Genomic DNA, 12,933 nt, shown 5'->3' on the forward strand with positions numbered 1-12,933 from the left:
TTGGACTTTCCAGCCTTCAGAACTGTGAGCAATAAATTTCTGCTGTTTATAAGCGAGACAGTTTATGGTATTCTTTTATAGCAGCCCAAACAGACTAAAACACTTTTTGACTGGATGACTTAAACAACGTGAAATCTTAGGTTCTTTTTTTGTAAAATGGAAATAATACTAGCACCAGACTAATGCTGAAAAATTGTAAACAAAACATTTAGCACAAGGCATGTTATGAAGTTAGCACTTACAAGTGTTTATAGTGACAACTTTACAAGAGCTCAACTATAAAAGCTTGGAAGGTTGGGTTTTTCTGGTTGACTTGGAAGACTGCGTCATTATCAGACAAGCCCAGGGATTTGGAAGAATCCTAAATTCTTGGAAGTTGGGTAGTAGAGTGGCAATGAGTTCAAGATAACTAATAGTCCTTCATCTGAGCTAGATTTTTGATATCCGTTGGTTTCATGGAATATCCATCCAAACTTAATGTCATTTATTGAAATCCATCCTCTCAGGGTTGGTCTAGGACTGAATTGAATTATCTGAAATATCACTTGTGGAGTAACATCCTTCCTCCTTGGTGACACAGGACCTAGATTTGAAGAGAAGCCATTTTTTTTTTTTTTTTCGGTTCAAAAGAAAGTAAAAAGTCATTTTTAAACACACACATACCCATAGCCTCACCCCTGGCCACCTCTATAATATTTCTGGAGTGCCACCTTTTATAAAGCTATTTTAGATTTTAACAAATGTCTCTGCCTTTTGATGGTCACCACTATGAAATACATTCACTCAACTCTTTCTTGCCTTAATGCTAAATATTCCCTGAGTAAAATTAGTTGTTACACATTTTCTTATTTAAAACTGCATTGGCTGAGTGATAGGCATCTCCAGGGGCTGTTCACCTTTAGGAAAATATTAATTATTATTCTCCAGAAATATAACCAAGTCAAATCAAGACAATTACCAGGAGCAATCCTTTATATTATCCAGTTGCACAACACACTTCTTGAATAAATGACATATCCTAATTTAGGATACATCACCAGATTCAAGTCAGAGAGTATCCTCTGCCAGTCAATAAGAGTGCGGGTCACTGGAAGATCCCTTCTTAGAATTTTTCTCAGGGCTTCGTTCGATAGCTCCTGTAGTTCTTCTAGGACTGCAGCTTGAAATTTATTCTCTTGCTCTTCCACAAGCCTTGCAAAACTTAGAGCCAGTTGAGCTTGGTTAACTATTTCCAAGCTTTCTTTCACATCCTTGGAGATTTCAACATGAAGATTGACACACCTGAAGAAGTGAGCTTGCACAAAAATTCTTCCAGTTACTAGGGTTAGAAATGGGTTAATTTGGAAAATCCATTTAGATTTCCAAAGGCCATTCCAGCATTGTCCTGTTTCATAGTTGTGGTCCTCAATGCAAGCTATCAAGAACTCCCTATTTTTGATAGTTTTTCTCAGCACGTTGCAATTTCCTGCTGGGTAGTGATCACTCACATACAGTTTTAAGGCACACAGAACAACAGTTCTCAGGTATTCTGTCTCATTCCGAATGATACCGTGACTTTGGATGTCTCTTAACTGATTTTGAAGCAGGTCAAATTTGAAAGAAAGTTTGCTCTGATAGTCAAAAAATCGGTAGTCACCCATTACATTGTGGTGAGACAAGAGTACTGGATTTCCATCGATGCGGAGTGGTACAGAATATTTTTGGCAGTGTTGGTGGCCTGCACACTCACCTTGATGGTGCATAAGTTTTTCATCACGGATAAGCAGACACAGATCATCAAAGGCGTTTACAAATTCCCCTGGAGGAGCCTGTATTAACAGTCTGCGAATTACTCTTTCTTTCTCCTTCCTGCTTAGCAAACTAAGTGACATGTTTGGTTGCAGCAGAAGCAAAGCTTCTGAAATGAAGAGTATTCAAAAGATGAGAAAACATTCCATGAGACACCTTTCCCATCAAGGTGTTAAACATTCAAGCTTAAGATTATTATGTCCAACCGTGAAAGCAGGGAGTCTGGCAAGCTCTGAGTCTCCTGATGAAGTCATAAGGATGCTTCCTCTATGAAGTGTGGAACTTCTGATGATATCACAATGGATGTGCAGACCGAAAGAAAAAAATGACAGTCACCTGACAGTGCGGTGTCCAGCCAACCAGCTATACCTAATTTTGAAGATTTTAAGAACTTAGCCTCCTGACCAGCCTTCTTCAAAAGTGGTGTGTCTCTGTGTGTGCATGATATGTCGTCGGGAATCTAGGGAAGCAGCCCAGAGTTGCTAGAGTGTTTGACAGCATTTTGCACCGTCAGGAATCACAGTGGCTTTGACTTGTACCCCAGCTCTCAGAATAGCTGCCCAAACCCGCTGGAAGCATATTATGATAAAAGGTTTGAGGGGTTTAAACAAAATAAGAAAAATAAAATGAGGTACAATGGAAGTTTATGGCAAAAGGCCAGAACAGCAGGAAAAGCTATAATTCTGAACACCATGGGTTTGGAGATGGTCAGAACATAAGCAAGAAACCAAAAAGTTTCAAGGACAGGGGAGTGCAGGGACCGCATCTGGCATGCTGCCTCTGTGGGATTTGAGTGAGAGCTTGCTTCAAAGAACAAAGGCAACAAACCACTGTGTGTTCTCTGCTTTATCCCTAGAAAAGTGGTGACAGTGGCAACAGCCAATGAATATCAAGAAATTCTTTTCCCGCAAAGGGGCAGAGTTAATTATATTTGGAACCTGTGACAACACCTAATGGGGAGAGACTTCCAAGAGAGGAGAATCAGCACAACAGGTCCTGGAAATACGGAAACAAAATATCCATTCAGAGGTTCTTTCTGCTCCTCCTTCCTCATCTTTCTCTGGATTTATCCTCTTTGTTTGACTCTCTTATTCTTTTTGAAGAGTCCTGAATGTAAGTCCCTCTCATTTAAGGCTGAACTGCTTCCTCCACATCTGTCCTGAGCTTTTCTGAGTTTCCCTGGATTCCAGTATCTTTTTCTTATAAGAACATGAACTTTGCCATATTAGTTCTAACAATCTGAAACTGAGTGGAATTTTGAACAATTTTTACCTGTCCCTTTCATGATTTTATAGATTGTCATTATTTCATTTCATCCTTAGTTTTTCAAATTGAAGTGTCCTATTTTCTGTAGTTTGTATATAATGAGCAATTTTATCTAATTTTCTCTCTTATACCAAATATACACTTACTGCGATATTTTCAACCCTCTTTCAATAGTACTTAAAATGTTGCTTTATTGGGGCATGTGTGTAGCTGGACATTTTACTAATGTAGTAATAATAATTATAACAGTCATGATTACTATTTATTGAACACTCAGTAGCAGAAACTATGTTCAGTGACATGTTATGAACTCATGAAATGTTTCCACTTCCCTTAAGATTAAGAATTAATTTACCCCCTTTTCTAGACAAGTGAACTAAAGCTGAGAGAGATCAAGTGAGATGATGATCTTGAAGACCAGCTGCCTCCCAAGTTCATGTCTTCAGGCAACAGACTGTAATAATGTTTTAATGTATTTCCCGAGTAATAACTTTATTTCTCAAATTTTTATTTTTTTTTGTATTTTGAATGTGCTATGGCCTTTCATGCCTTTACTACAGCATAGTAACTGCTTAATTTGTTTGTTTTAAATATTATTTATCATACAGTTATGTTGTCATTTACTTTAAGCACAAGACAGATTATTCTTTAAAAATAAAAATAAGTACAGTAAACTGAAGGAAGATCAAGTATTTATTTAGGAATTTTAAATACTCAGTAATTTTTTGTGGGAATTTCCTTAACTTTTTTGTTCTTCATACATGGTTTTGGTCGAAGATTCAGGATGAATTTAGAGGTGGAAAAATTAATCTAGAAAAAACTCAGAAATTACTTGAAAAATTAGATATCCAGTGCAATACTATTCATGTGAAACATATTTTTAAGGTAAGATGATATCTGTCCCCTGCCTCTCCTATGCTAGGAAAGGCTTAATCCAATATAAGTAAATGTTAATAGCTTCTGGAATTTTTTTTTGTACAAAAAATATGAAAAACTAATCTCTTAAGAAGAAAAGCAATTAATTATGCTAATTACATTTACAATGAAGATGGGGAAAATTTAAGTAGGAGGTAAAATTAGTTGTAGATAAAATTTAAAATAATACAAGACTATTGGTTTAGAATAATTTCCTGAGTATAAGGAATGCTCACATCAAATCTAAGATTGATTGTATAATTAGATCAAAATAATATAAATGATGAAATGGTAAATGGATTGGTAATTAGTGATTTATATATAACTAAGCCCAAAGTTAGCAGGGGGGAGAAAAAGATTAGCGCAGCAATAAAATAGAAAATAAAAAAGGATAGAAGAAGAAATTGTGCAACTAAGTCTTGATTTTTGAAAGGACAAACAAAACTGACAAATTCTTAGCAAGACTAAGAAAAAAAGAAAGAAGTTTCAAATAAATAAAATCAGAAATGAAGGAGAAGACATTACAACTGATCCCACAGAAATAAAAGAGATCATAGGAACTATTATGAATAATCATACACTAAAAAACTAGACAACCTGCAAAAAAATCTCCATATAGTCCTAGAAATATACAACCTACCAATACTGAATCAAGAAGAACTGGAAAGCTTCAGCAGACCAGTAACAAATAAGGAGACTGAATCAGTAATCAAAAACCTCTCAACAAAGGAAAGCCCAGGACCACATGGTTTCAGAGGTGAATTCTATCAAAGATTTAAAGAATTAATACCAACCCTCTTTAAGTATTTCAAAAAAATAGAAAAGGGAACACTTCCAATCTTATTTTATAAGGTTAGCATCACCCTGATAATAAAGCTGGACAAAGACATCACACAAAATGAAAACTACAGGCAAATATTTCTGATGGACATAGATGAAATATTCCTCAACAAAATACTAGCAAATCAAATTCAATAGCACTTTAAAAGGATCACACACCACATCCAAATGGTATCTATCCCTGGCATGCAAGGATGTTTCAATGTACAAAAATCAATCAATGTCATACACCACATTAATAGAAAGAAAGATAAAAAAAATACATGATAATCTTAAAAATACAGAATTTGACAAAATTCAACACACTTTCATGTCTCAACAAATTAGGTATAGAAGCAACTTACCTCAACATAATAAAGGCCATATCTGAAAAGTCCACAGCCAACACCATATTTAATGGTAAAAAACTGTAAGACTTTCCTCTAAGATTTGGAAAAAGGAAAGGATACCCATTCTCACCACTTCCATTCAACAAAGAATTGGAAGTTCTAGTCAGAGCAATTAGTTAAGAAAAAGAAATAAAAGGCATTCATATTGTAAAGGCAAAAGTAAAATTATCTCCTTTCAGAGGTGGCATGATCTGATATGTAGAAAACCCTAAAGACTTTGTCAAAATAACTATTAGAACTAATAAACAAATTCAGGAAAGTTGTAAGATACAAAATCAATGTGCAAAACTATTCAAAAAAGAAATCAAGAAAAAATCTCATTTACATTAATACCAAAAAGAATAAAATACTTAGGAATAAACTTAACCAAGGATGTGAAAAAGTTGTATACCCAAACTATAAAACATTGAAATAAATGTAAAAATACAAAAATAAATGTAATATATCCCATGTTATAATAATATGTCCATACTACTACCCAGGGCAATCTACAGATTCAATGCAATTCTTATTAAAATCCCAATGACTTTTTTTTTTATTTCAGTTCACTATGGGGGTACAAAAGTTCAGGTTATATATATTGCCCATGCCCCCCCCCCATTCCCTGAGCTCCAATGACTTTTTTTTAAAAGAAATAGAAAAACATTCCTAAAATTCACACTGGACCAAAACAAACAAACAAACAAACAAACAAACAACAACAAAAAAACATCCTGGTTTCAAAATATATTAAAAAACTGCAGAAACCAAAACAATATGGTATGAGGATAAAAACAGACATATAGACCAAAGGAACAGAATAGAGAGCCCAGAAATAAATCCATTCATTCGTCTACAAAGGTGCTAAAAATACACAATGGGGAAAGGATAGTCTCTTTAATAAAAGGGAAAACTGGATATCCACATGCAAAAAAATGAAATTGGATCTTATCTTATCTTACACCATGAACAAAAATCAACTTAAATTGCCTTAAAGATTTAAACATAATACCTGAAACTACAGAATCCTAGAAGAAAACAGGAAAAAACTTCTTGACATTGGTCTTGGCAATAATTTCTTATATATGACATCAAAGGCACAGGTAACAAAATAAAAATAGACAAGTGGGATTAAATAAAGCTAAATGCCTTCTGCATATCAAGGGAAATAATCAACAAAATGCAAAGGCAATCTATATATTCCATAACAATTATTATATGTTAACTAAAAAAAAATGGCCTGACAGTTGCTCTTATTCATATGTAAATGTGTTTCTTGACCATCTATTCTGTTCTGTTTTCTGTTTGTTCTGTTAAACTCATACCACACTACATAGGACCATCATTTACATTTTCTCTTACTACTGTAGTGAAATCTTTTCCAATATATTTGGTTGACTCCTATTACCAACTAATATTTCTGAGTGAAAATTAGGGTCACTTTGCAAAATTCCACCTGAATTGGAATTGTACTGGCTATAGTGGGCAAATATAAACTGAATTATAGATACAAAAAAAAATGGCAATCTACAGAATAGGAGGTAGTATTTACAAATCACATATCTGAGAAAGGGTTGACCTCTAAACTATATAAGGAAGTCCCACAACTCAACAGCAAAAAATGAAATAACCTGATTTAAAAATACACAAAAGAATTATATAGACATTTCTCTAAAGAATACATTCAAATGGCCAAAAAACATGTAAAAAGATGCTGAACATCACTAACCATTAGGGAAATGCAAATCAAACCACATGAGATATCACTTCATACCTGTTAGAGTGTTTATAATTTAGAAAAAAAAACAGAGACGTGTTGGCAAGGATATGAAGAAAAGGGAACCCTTGAACACTGTTGGGGGAATACAGATTGGTGCAGCCACCAGGGAAAACAGTACGAAGGTTCCTCAAACAATTAAAAATGAAACTACCATATGATCCAGTAATCCCATTTCAGGGTATTTAGCCCAAATCAAGAGAGTTCTTCATTCCCATGTTCATTGCAGCATTATTTACAGTAGCCAAGATATGGAAACAGCTTAAGTGTCCATTGACAGAAGAATGAATGAAGAAAATGTGGCATATACATACAATGGAATATTATTCACCCTAAAAACGAAGGAAATCTTGCCATTTGGGACAACATGCATAAACCTAGAGGACATTATGCTAAGTGAAATAAGCCAGACACAGAAAGGCAAATACTACATGATACCACTTATGTGAAGAATCTAAAATAGTCAAACTTATCAAAGCAGGGAGTAGAATGATGGTTGCCGGGGGTTGGAGGGAGGGAGAAACAAAGAAGTAGTAGTCAGAAAGCATAGTTCCTGTTACACAACCGGAATATGTCCTAGAGAGCTACTGTACAGCATAGTGCCTGTAGTAAATGACACTATGTTGCATACTTAACATGTGCTAAGAGGGTAGATCTTATGTTGAATGCCCTGACACACTCACAATTAATAAAGAGGGCAGAAAGGGGTGGGGAACCTGCCACCTTGGGGCCAATATGGCCTTCTGGATTTTTGAGTGTCGCCTTTTGACTGAATCAAATTTTACAAAACAAATCCATTTAATAAAGGGATTTGTTCTGTGAAGTTTGCATTTGGTTGAGGGGCTGCAGTTGGGGATCTGGAGGGCCACGTGTGGCCTTGAGACCACAGGTTCCCACCCCGGTGAGAAACCTATGCCCCAAATTCCGTTTGTTTATAGAAAGACTAGCAGGATGGAAATCTGGCTCAATTCTGTCACTAGATGACAGAGGGAGGATCATGAATAAAAGGAAGAAAAGCCAGTGTTTTAGTTGAAATTTGTAGTAGGAAGATGGCAAATTTCTTGGAGAATCAGGCAAGAACGCTAGACTGGCCAATCCAGACAGTTAGAAACATAGAAATCTTGCATATGATTTTGTTTTTTGAGAGTGAATACCCAGATAACACTATCTATGTTAACTTGCTATCGTTAACACAAACTGGGGAGGAGGTGACATTTCACTCTTCTTGCAAGCTAACAAGGTAGTCTGATGTAGCTTCATAGATGCTGGCAGAGGCAGGCTTGTGGGTCAGAGAAAAATGACAGCTTATTACTCACACACACACAAAAAAAAACCAACAAAAAACAGTTGCCAGAATATTAGCATTTTGATACCATGTCTCCAAGCCTCAGTTCCTAAAGTGTGATATGAAAAGGACCAGGAGACACACACATTGGGCTGTGTTCCAGGAGAGGAACCTCAGTCTTAAGGAATCCAGATCTTTTATGATGGGCGGTAAGCCTGTCTGATCTTTGCCCCAGAGAACATCATCATCATTATTATGGTGGACAGTAAACAAAAACTGCTTTTTCCTCTGGAAGGAGACACTGTCTTTACCAAAGCTGTTCACTATATAAACATCTTTGGAAAGCTAGTCCCGAAGAAAAGCGGTCAATACCTTTGCTCAGAAAATGTATGGAAACATAAGAGACCCAGGGAGAATAGTCCTCCAACAACCGCTTCTCTCAATAAGATTCAGACCCTAATGACACAAACCACAAAAAGGAGGTTCAAAAAAGGAAAGCTGCCCTTCTCAGGAGACTGCTGCAGTAACAGACAAAAGCTTCGGAGTTGTTTCTATGAACGCAAGTAGTGTGTGCTGCCGTAAGCTATCAGAATCTTAGTCAATTCATGGCTAATACCACATTTGAAGAACACAAGTTTTTGCGAAAGATCTTTGCATGTGGGATTTTCCCCTCAATGGTATCTTCCGACGGGAGAAAGAGCTATGAGCTTCCTGATTTAATAAAATTCACATTCAACACAATATAGAGGTAGTAATATATTGAAATTTGTATCCAGTGTGAAATATTGTGAATATTATTCAGTGATCATCAGGTTGCTTTGAAATCATCTTCAAGATAGAGATATCTGTTTGAAGTGGAATTGAATAAAACACATGCCATATTTAAAAGCATTATGTAGAATGGTCAGTAGTTATAAAATTATAGAAATAGCTCACCAATTGAAAATTATGATTATTTGGACATGGGCAGGCCTCAGGGTCTATTATTTAGCAACACCTTTTTGGAAGGACTATGAAAACAATGTTAATTATAAAAATTAGAGGGGCAGAGTTTGCTTAGCATACTTATTTCAAAAACCTCTTTAAAATGACCTTAGGTACTTTAGAAGCATAAATTATATATAAACAAGGCTAATGATCATGCTAAACTATTCTTATCTATTAAAATAATTCTAGGTCCTCTAATAGATTACTTTGTTGCCTTAGGCTACATTTCTATGCTGCATTAAAATGTTGATTAAATAGAATGCTTCAGAAAGGATTGGCTAACTGAATTTTGTGGAGAGCTGAAAATTAAGCTTCTTAAACATTCAACTCTTTTTGCTTCCACTCTTGTTGCTAATCTTTCCACACTTCATGGGTGCACATTTTGCCAGAGTAAATAAAATGAGTTCCAGTAAATCTTACTTTGGTGAACAAAATCTTCCAGTGTCACAGAGCATAGAGATTCTTGGCCCTAATAGATCCTAGCTGTGTAGTCCTTGGCAAGTTACAAATCTCTCTGAGCAGATTTCTTAATCTGTGGATACTATCATAGTTATTTCACAGGATTGTTCTGAATAGTAAATAGGACATATATGAATGTACCTAGTACCAGGCTTGGCAAAAAGTGGGCACTCAATAAATATATGTTGAAGGTACATCGTTATGATTGTTTAAAAAAACACAAAATTAAATTACATTTATTCATTTCCTAAGGTGCTCATATAAATTCTGACATGAATTTATTTTCTTACAAGGTGACTTTTTATTATAAATTTGAGTAAAGAACATATAACTTTATGATCCTGGCAATATATTCTAAACTTCTTTCTGAAAGATTAATTATTGATTCATGGCTCAAGCAGCAATTCCCTAAGGTTTTTTTAATCCCTTTAGTAAAAAAAAATCTTTATTACTTATATCATGCAATAGTCTTTAATTTATAGCATTTAAAATATTTTGTGGGAAATATTACATGTCATTTCAATACATATAGCTAGTCTTAGATTGCGCTTTTGATTGTTGGCTGAGTATAAAATAGTATCCTTTATAATTTCGAGAATTTGTTATTGTAAGATTTGCCTTAAGTTTTCAAATTCTCTAAGCAATTAACAACCATTGTTAAATCCATAGTGTGTGCATGACACTCTGCAGGAAATTGTGGATTGTGAAAAATGAATAAAGTGTTATCTCTCTCTTATAGGCAGCAAAAGGAATGCAGAAATTACTAATTTATAAGTAGGTTATAATAAATCTCATGGGTAATACTGACAGGGAATCTCAGAAGAAAGAAACTCTATTTAATTTGGGCTTTTATAGAAGATGCCATGTGGAGGTGGCATTCTTGCTGGACCTTAAAGAATAAGAAGCAATATGTGTGGAGTACGTGCAAGGAGTGGTTGGAGAATAAAAAATAATCATGACTGGAGTACAGGATACATAAAGGGAAGTGGTAAGAAATAGTTGCAAATGCCAGTTGTGGCCAGACGATGGAAACCTTCAGTGGTAGACCACGGAACTGGATTTCCCTTTTTTTTTTTTTGGAGAGTCTCTCTCTGTTGCACCAGGTAGAGTGCCGTGGCGTCATCATAGCTCACAGCAACCTCAAACTCCTGGGCTCAAGCAATCCTCCTGCCTCAGCTTCCTCAGTAGCTGGAAATACAGGCCTGCACCCCCACGCCTGACTAATTTTTCTATTTCATTTGTAAAGGCAGAGTCTTGCTCTTGCTCAGGTTAGTCTCGAGCTCTGGCCTCAAGCAATCTTCCAGCCTTGGCCTCCTGAAGTGCTAGGATTACAGGTGTGAGCCACTGAGCCTGGCTGGATTTTCTTTTGAAGAAATGGGTAGCCATGGAAATTTTTAAAGTAAGGAAATATTACATATTAGGATAAATAATCTCGCAGCCATGTAGAATGGATTGGAAGATAGAAGTCAGAGAGAGGTAATTTATTCCTCCAACTCTTCTGCCTTACAAATCTGCAACCTGGAATCAACTTGTCCACTTAAGTTCTGTTTGGTTCCATCTCAAGTTCATGGTTTCCTACCTTAGTTGGTACCTCACAATCTAAACTTGTTTTTTAGTCTCATCTAAAAAATAAATAGCACCAATCCTCTTTTATATGTTACATTCTCTCTTTTAACCAATAAACTGAAAGAATCTTTTACATTTCTTACTCCACTTGTTCAACGATCCATTACAGTAAGTTTTGCTTCTACACCTATCTTTAAAACCCCTTTATGCTTAAAAGCTAAATCCACTGGTTAGCTTTCCTGTGCATTTAATTAATCTTTTTTTCTTAAAATTCTCCCTGTTTTGACTTCTATGACATCATTCTTTCCTCATTTTCTTTTGAGATCTTTGACCATTCTTTCTCCATTTGTCCTGCCAACATCCTTCTACTCTCCTCTTAAAGTTAAGCTCTTTATTTCTTTCCTTTTATTTACAAACTCTTCCTGAACAATCTTATTGACTCTTAATGGCTTTACCTACTTCTTAAACAGGAACAAGTTCTGAGTGTTCTATACTGAACAACAAAGCTATATAGATGCTACCATTTGTTTATCACCTGCCATATTATAGGCATTGATTAAGCTTTTGCACACTTATCTTAACAGACATCCAAAGAAGTTGTTATTGGCTTTTTTTTTTTTAAACACATAAGTATATTTAAAGATAAGGATGTTGAAATAGTTTGTTCATATCTCATATCACAGTAGGAACTCATATTGGGGTCTGTCTGACTCCAAAATTCTTACTGTGTTTTCTTCTATAACATATCACTTTCCTCCGTCCCTACCCTGAGGTGCGGCCTGGGGTTTTGCATATTTTTTGTAATATGTATTTTTAAATCTCTTTTCCTATTCTCCTTAAGGCTAGGGAGATATTTAAGTCCTTTATCTAATTATACTTAAATGCACATATTTCATCAGATTCATAAAATCATTGGGGTGGTAGACCCTGTTCCAAATACTTGCAGCCAGACACTCTTTTAAGTATTAAGAATATAAGAAACAAATGACAAACTTGCTGTCTGAGGCAGTTCTAGAAGAAATATAGAAAAAGACTTTCATTCCAGTGTAATAAACCCTGGTGCAGAGGGTGCAGAGTTTTATAGTAAGAACCCAGAAAAAGGGTATCTTATGTAGCTTAGGGAGTAGACACACAGGGACATAGTGAAGATTTCCAGGGGAGATGACACTTTTTCAAGGACTAGTAGAAATTATTATAGTAACTTAAAAAGGAAAAGAAGGGTATTCCAGACAGAAAGAGCAGCGTGTGCCATAGCAAGAGATGCCTTGATGGCTCTGCTATAACTAATTCAGAATACCTGAAGTATGCGGTGGCAGGAGGGAAAGGGTAAGAGCAGAAACCATCCATGACTCCTTAGAGGGCCTGGGATGCTACACGATTAGTTGGGGTTTTGTCTTGAAGACAAAGGAGCTATACGGAGATGTTTAAGAGGGAGTTGAAATCATCAGATCTGCATCTTACAGAATTTATTTCTGCTTATATACTGTTAATCTGTGTAATGGTGTATTGACTTTCTCTCTTCCCGCCGCTCCTCTGTGTGGGTTTGGAGCCAGTTCAAATCCTGGTCTACCACACCTGTCGGACGGGGGACAACTTACATAAGATTTTTGAGGTTCAGTTTCCTCTTATAGGAAATTCTAATATGTTGGTGCTCTTAAATTTTAGCTGCTATCACATGTCTC

General features: G+C 35.7%; 1 protein-coding gene across 1 annotated transcript; it reads right to left on the reverse strand.

Annotated features, from left to right (window-relative positions):
• Nucleotides 1–954: 954 nt before the first annotated feature.
• On the reverse strand, nucleotides 955–2,028 carry CAPZA3 (capping actin protein of muscle Z-line subunit alpha 3). Its single transcript, XM_045555257.1, has one exon. The coding sequence runs from the start codon at nucleotides 1,869–1,871 to the stop codon at nucleotides 972–974; it is 900 nt and encodes a 299-aa protein (XP_045411213.1). The 5' UTR covers nucleotides 1,872–2,028; the 3' UTR covers nucleotides 955–971.
• Nucleotides 2,029–12,933: the final 10,905 nt, after the last annotated feature.

Source organism: Lemur catta, chromosome 6, assembly GCF_020740605.2.
Source record: "Lemur catta isolate mLemCat1 chromosome 6, mLemCat1.pri, whole genome shotgun sequence".
In the NCBI taxonomy this organism is placed as follows: Eukaryota; Metazoa; Chordata; class Mammalia; order Primates; family Lemuridae; genus Lemur; species Lemur catta.

Excerpts from the sequence above, each read along its gene's own strand:
- CAPZA3 (XM_045555257.1), bottom strand. The coding sequence starts at position 1,871 with ATGTCACTTAGTTTGCTAAGCAGGAAGGAGAAAGAAAGAGTAATTCGC.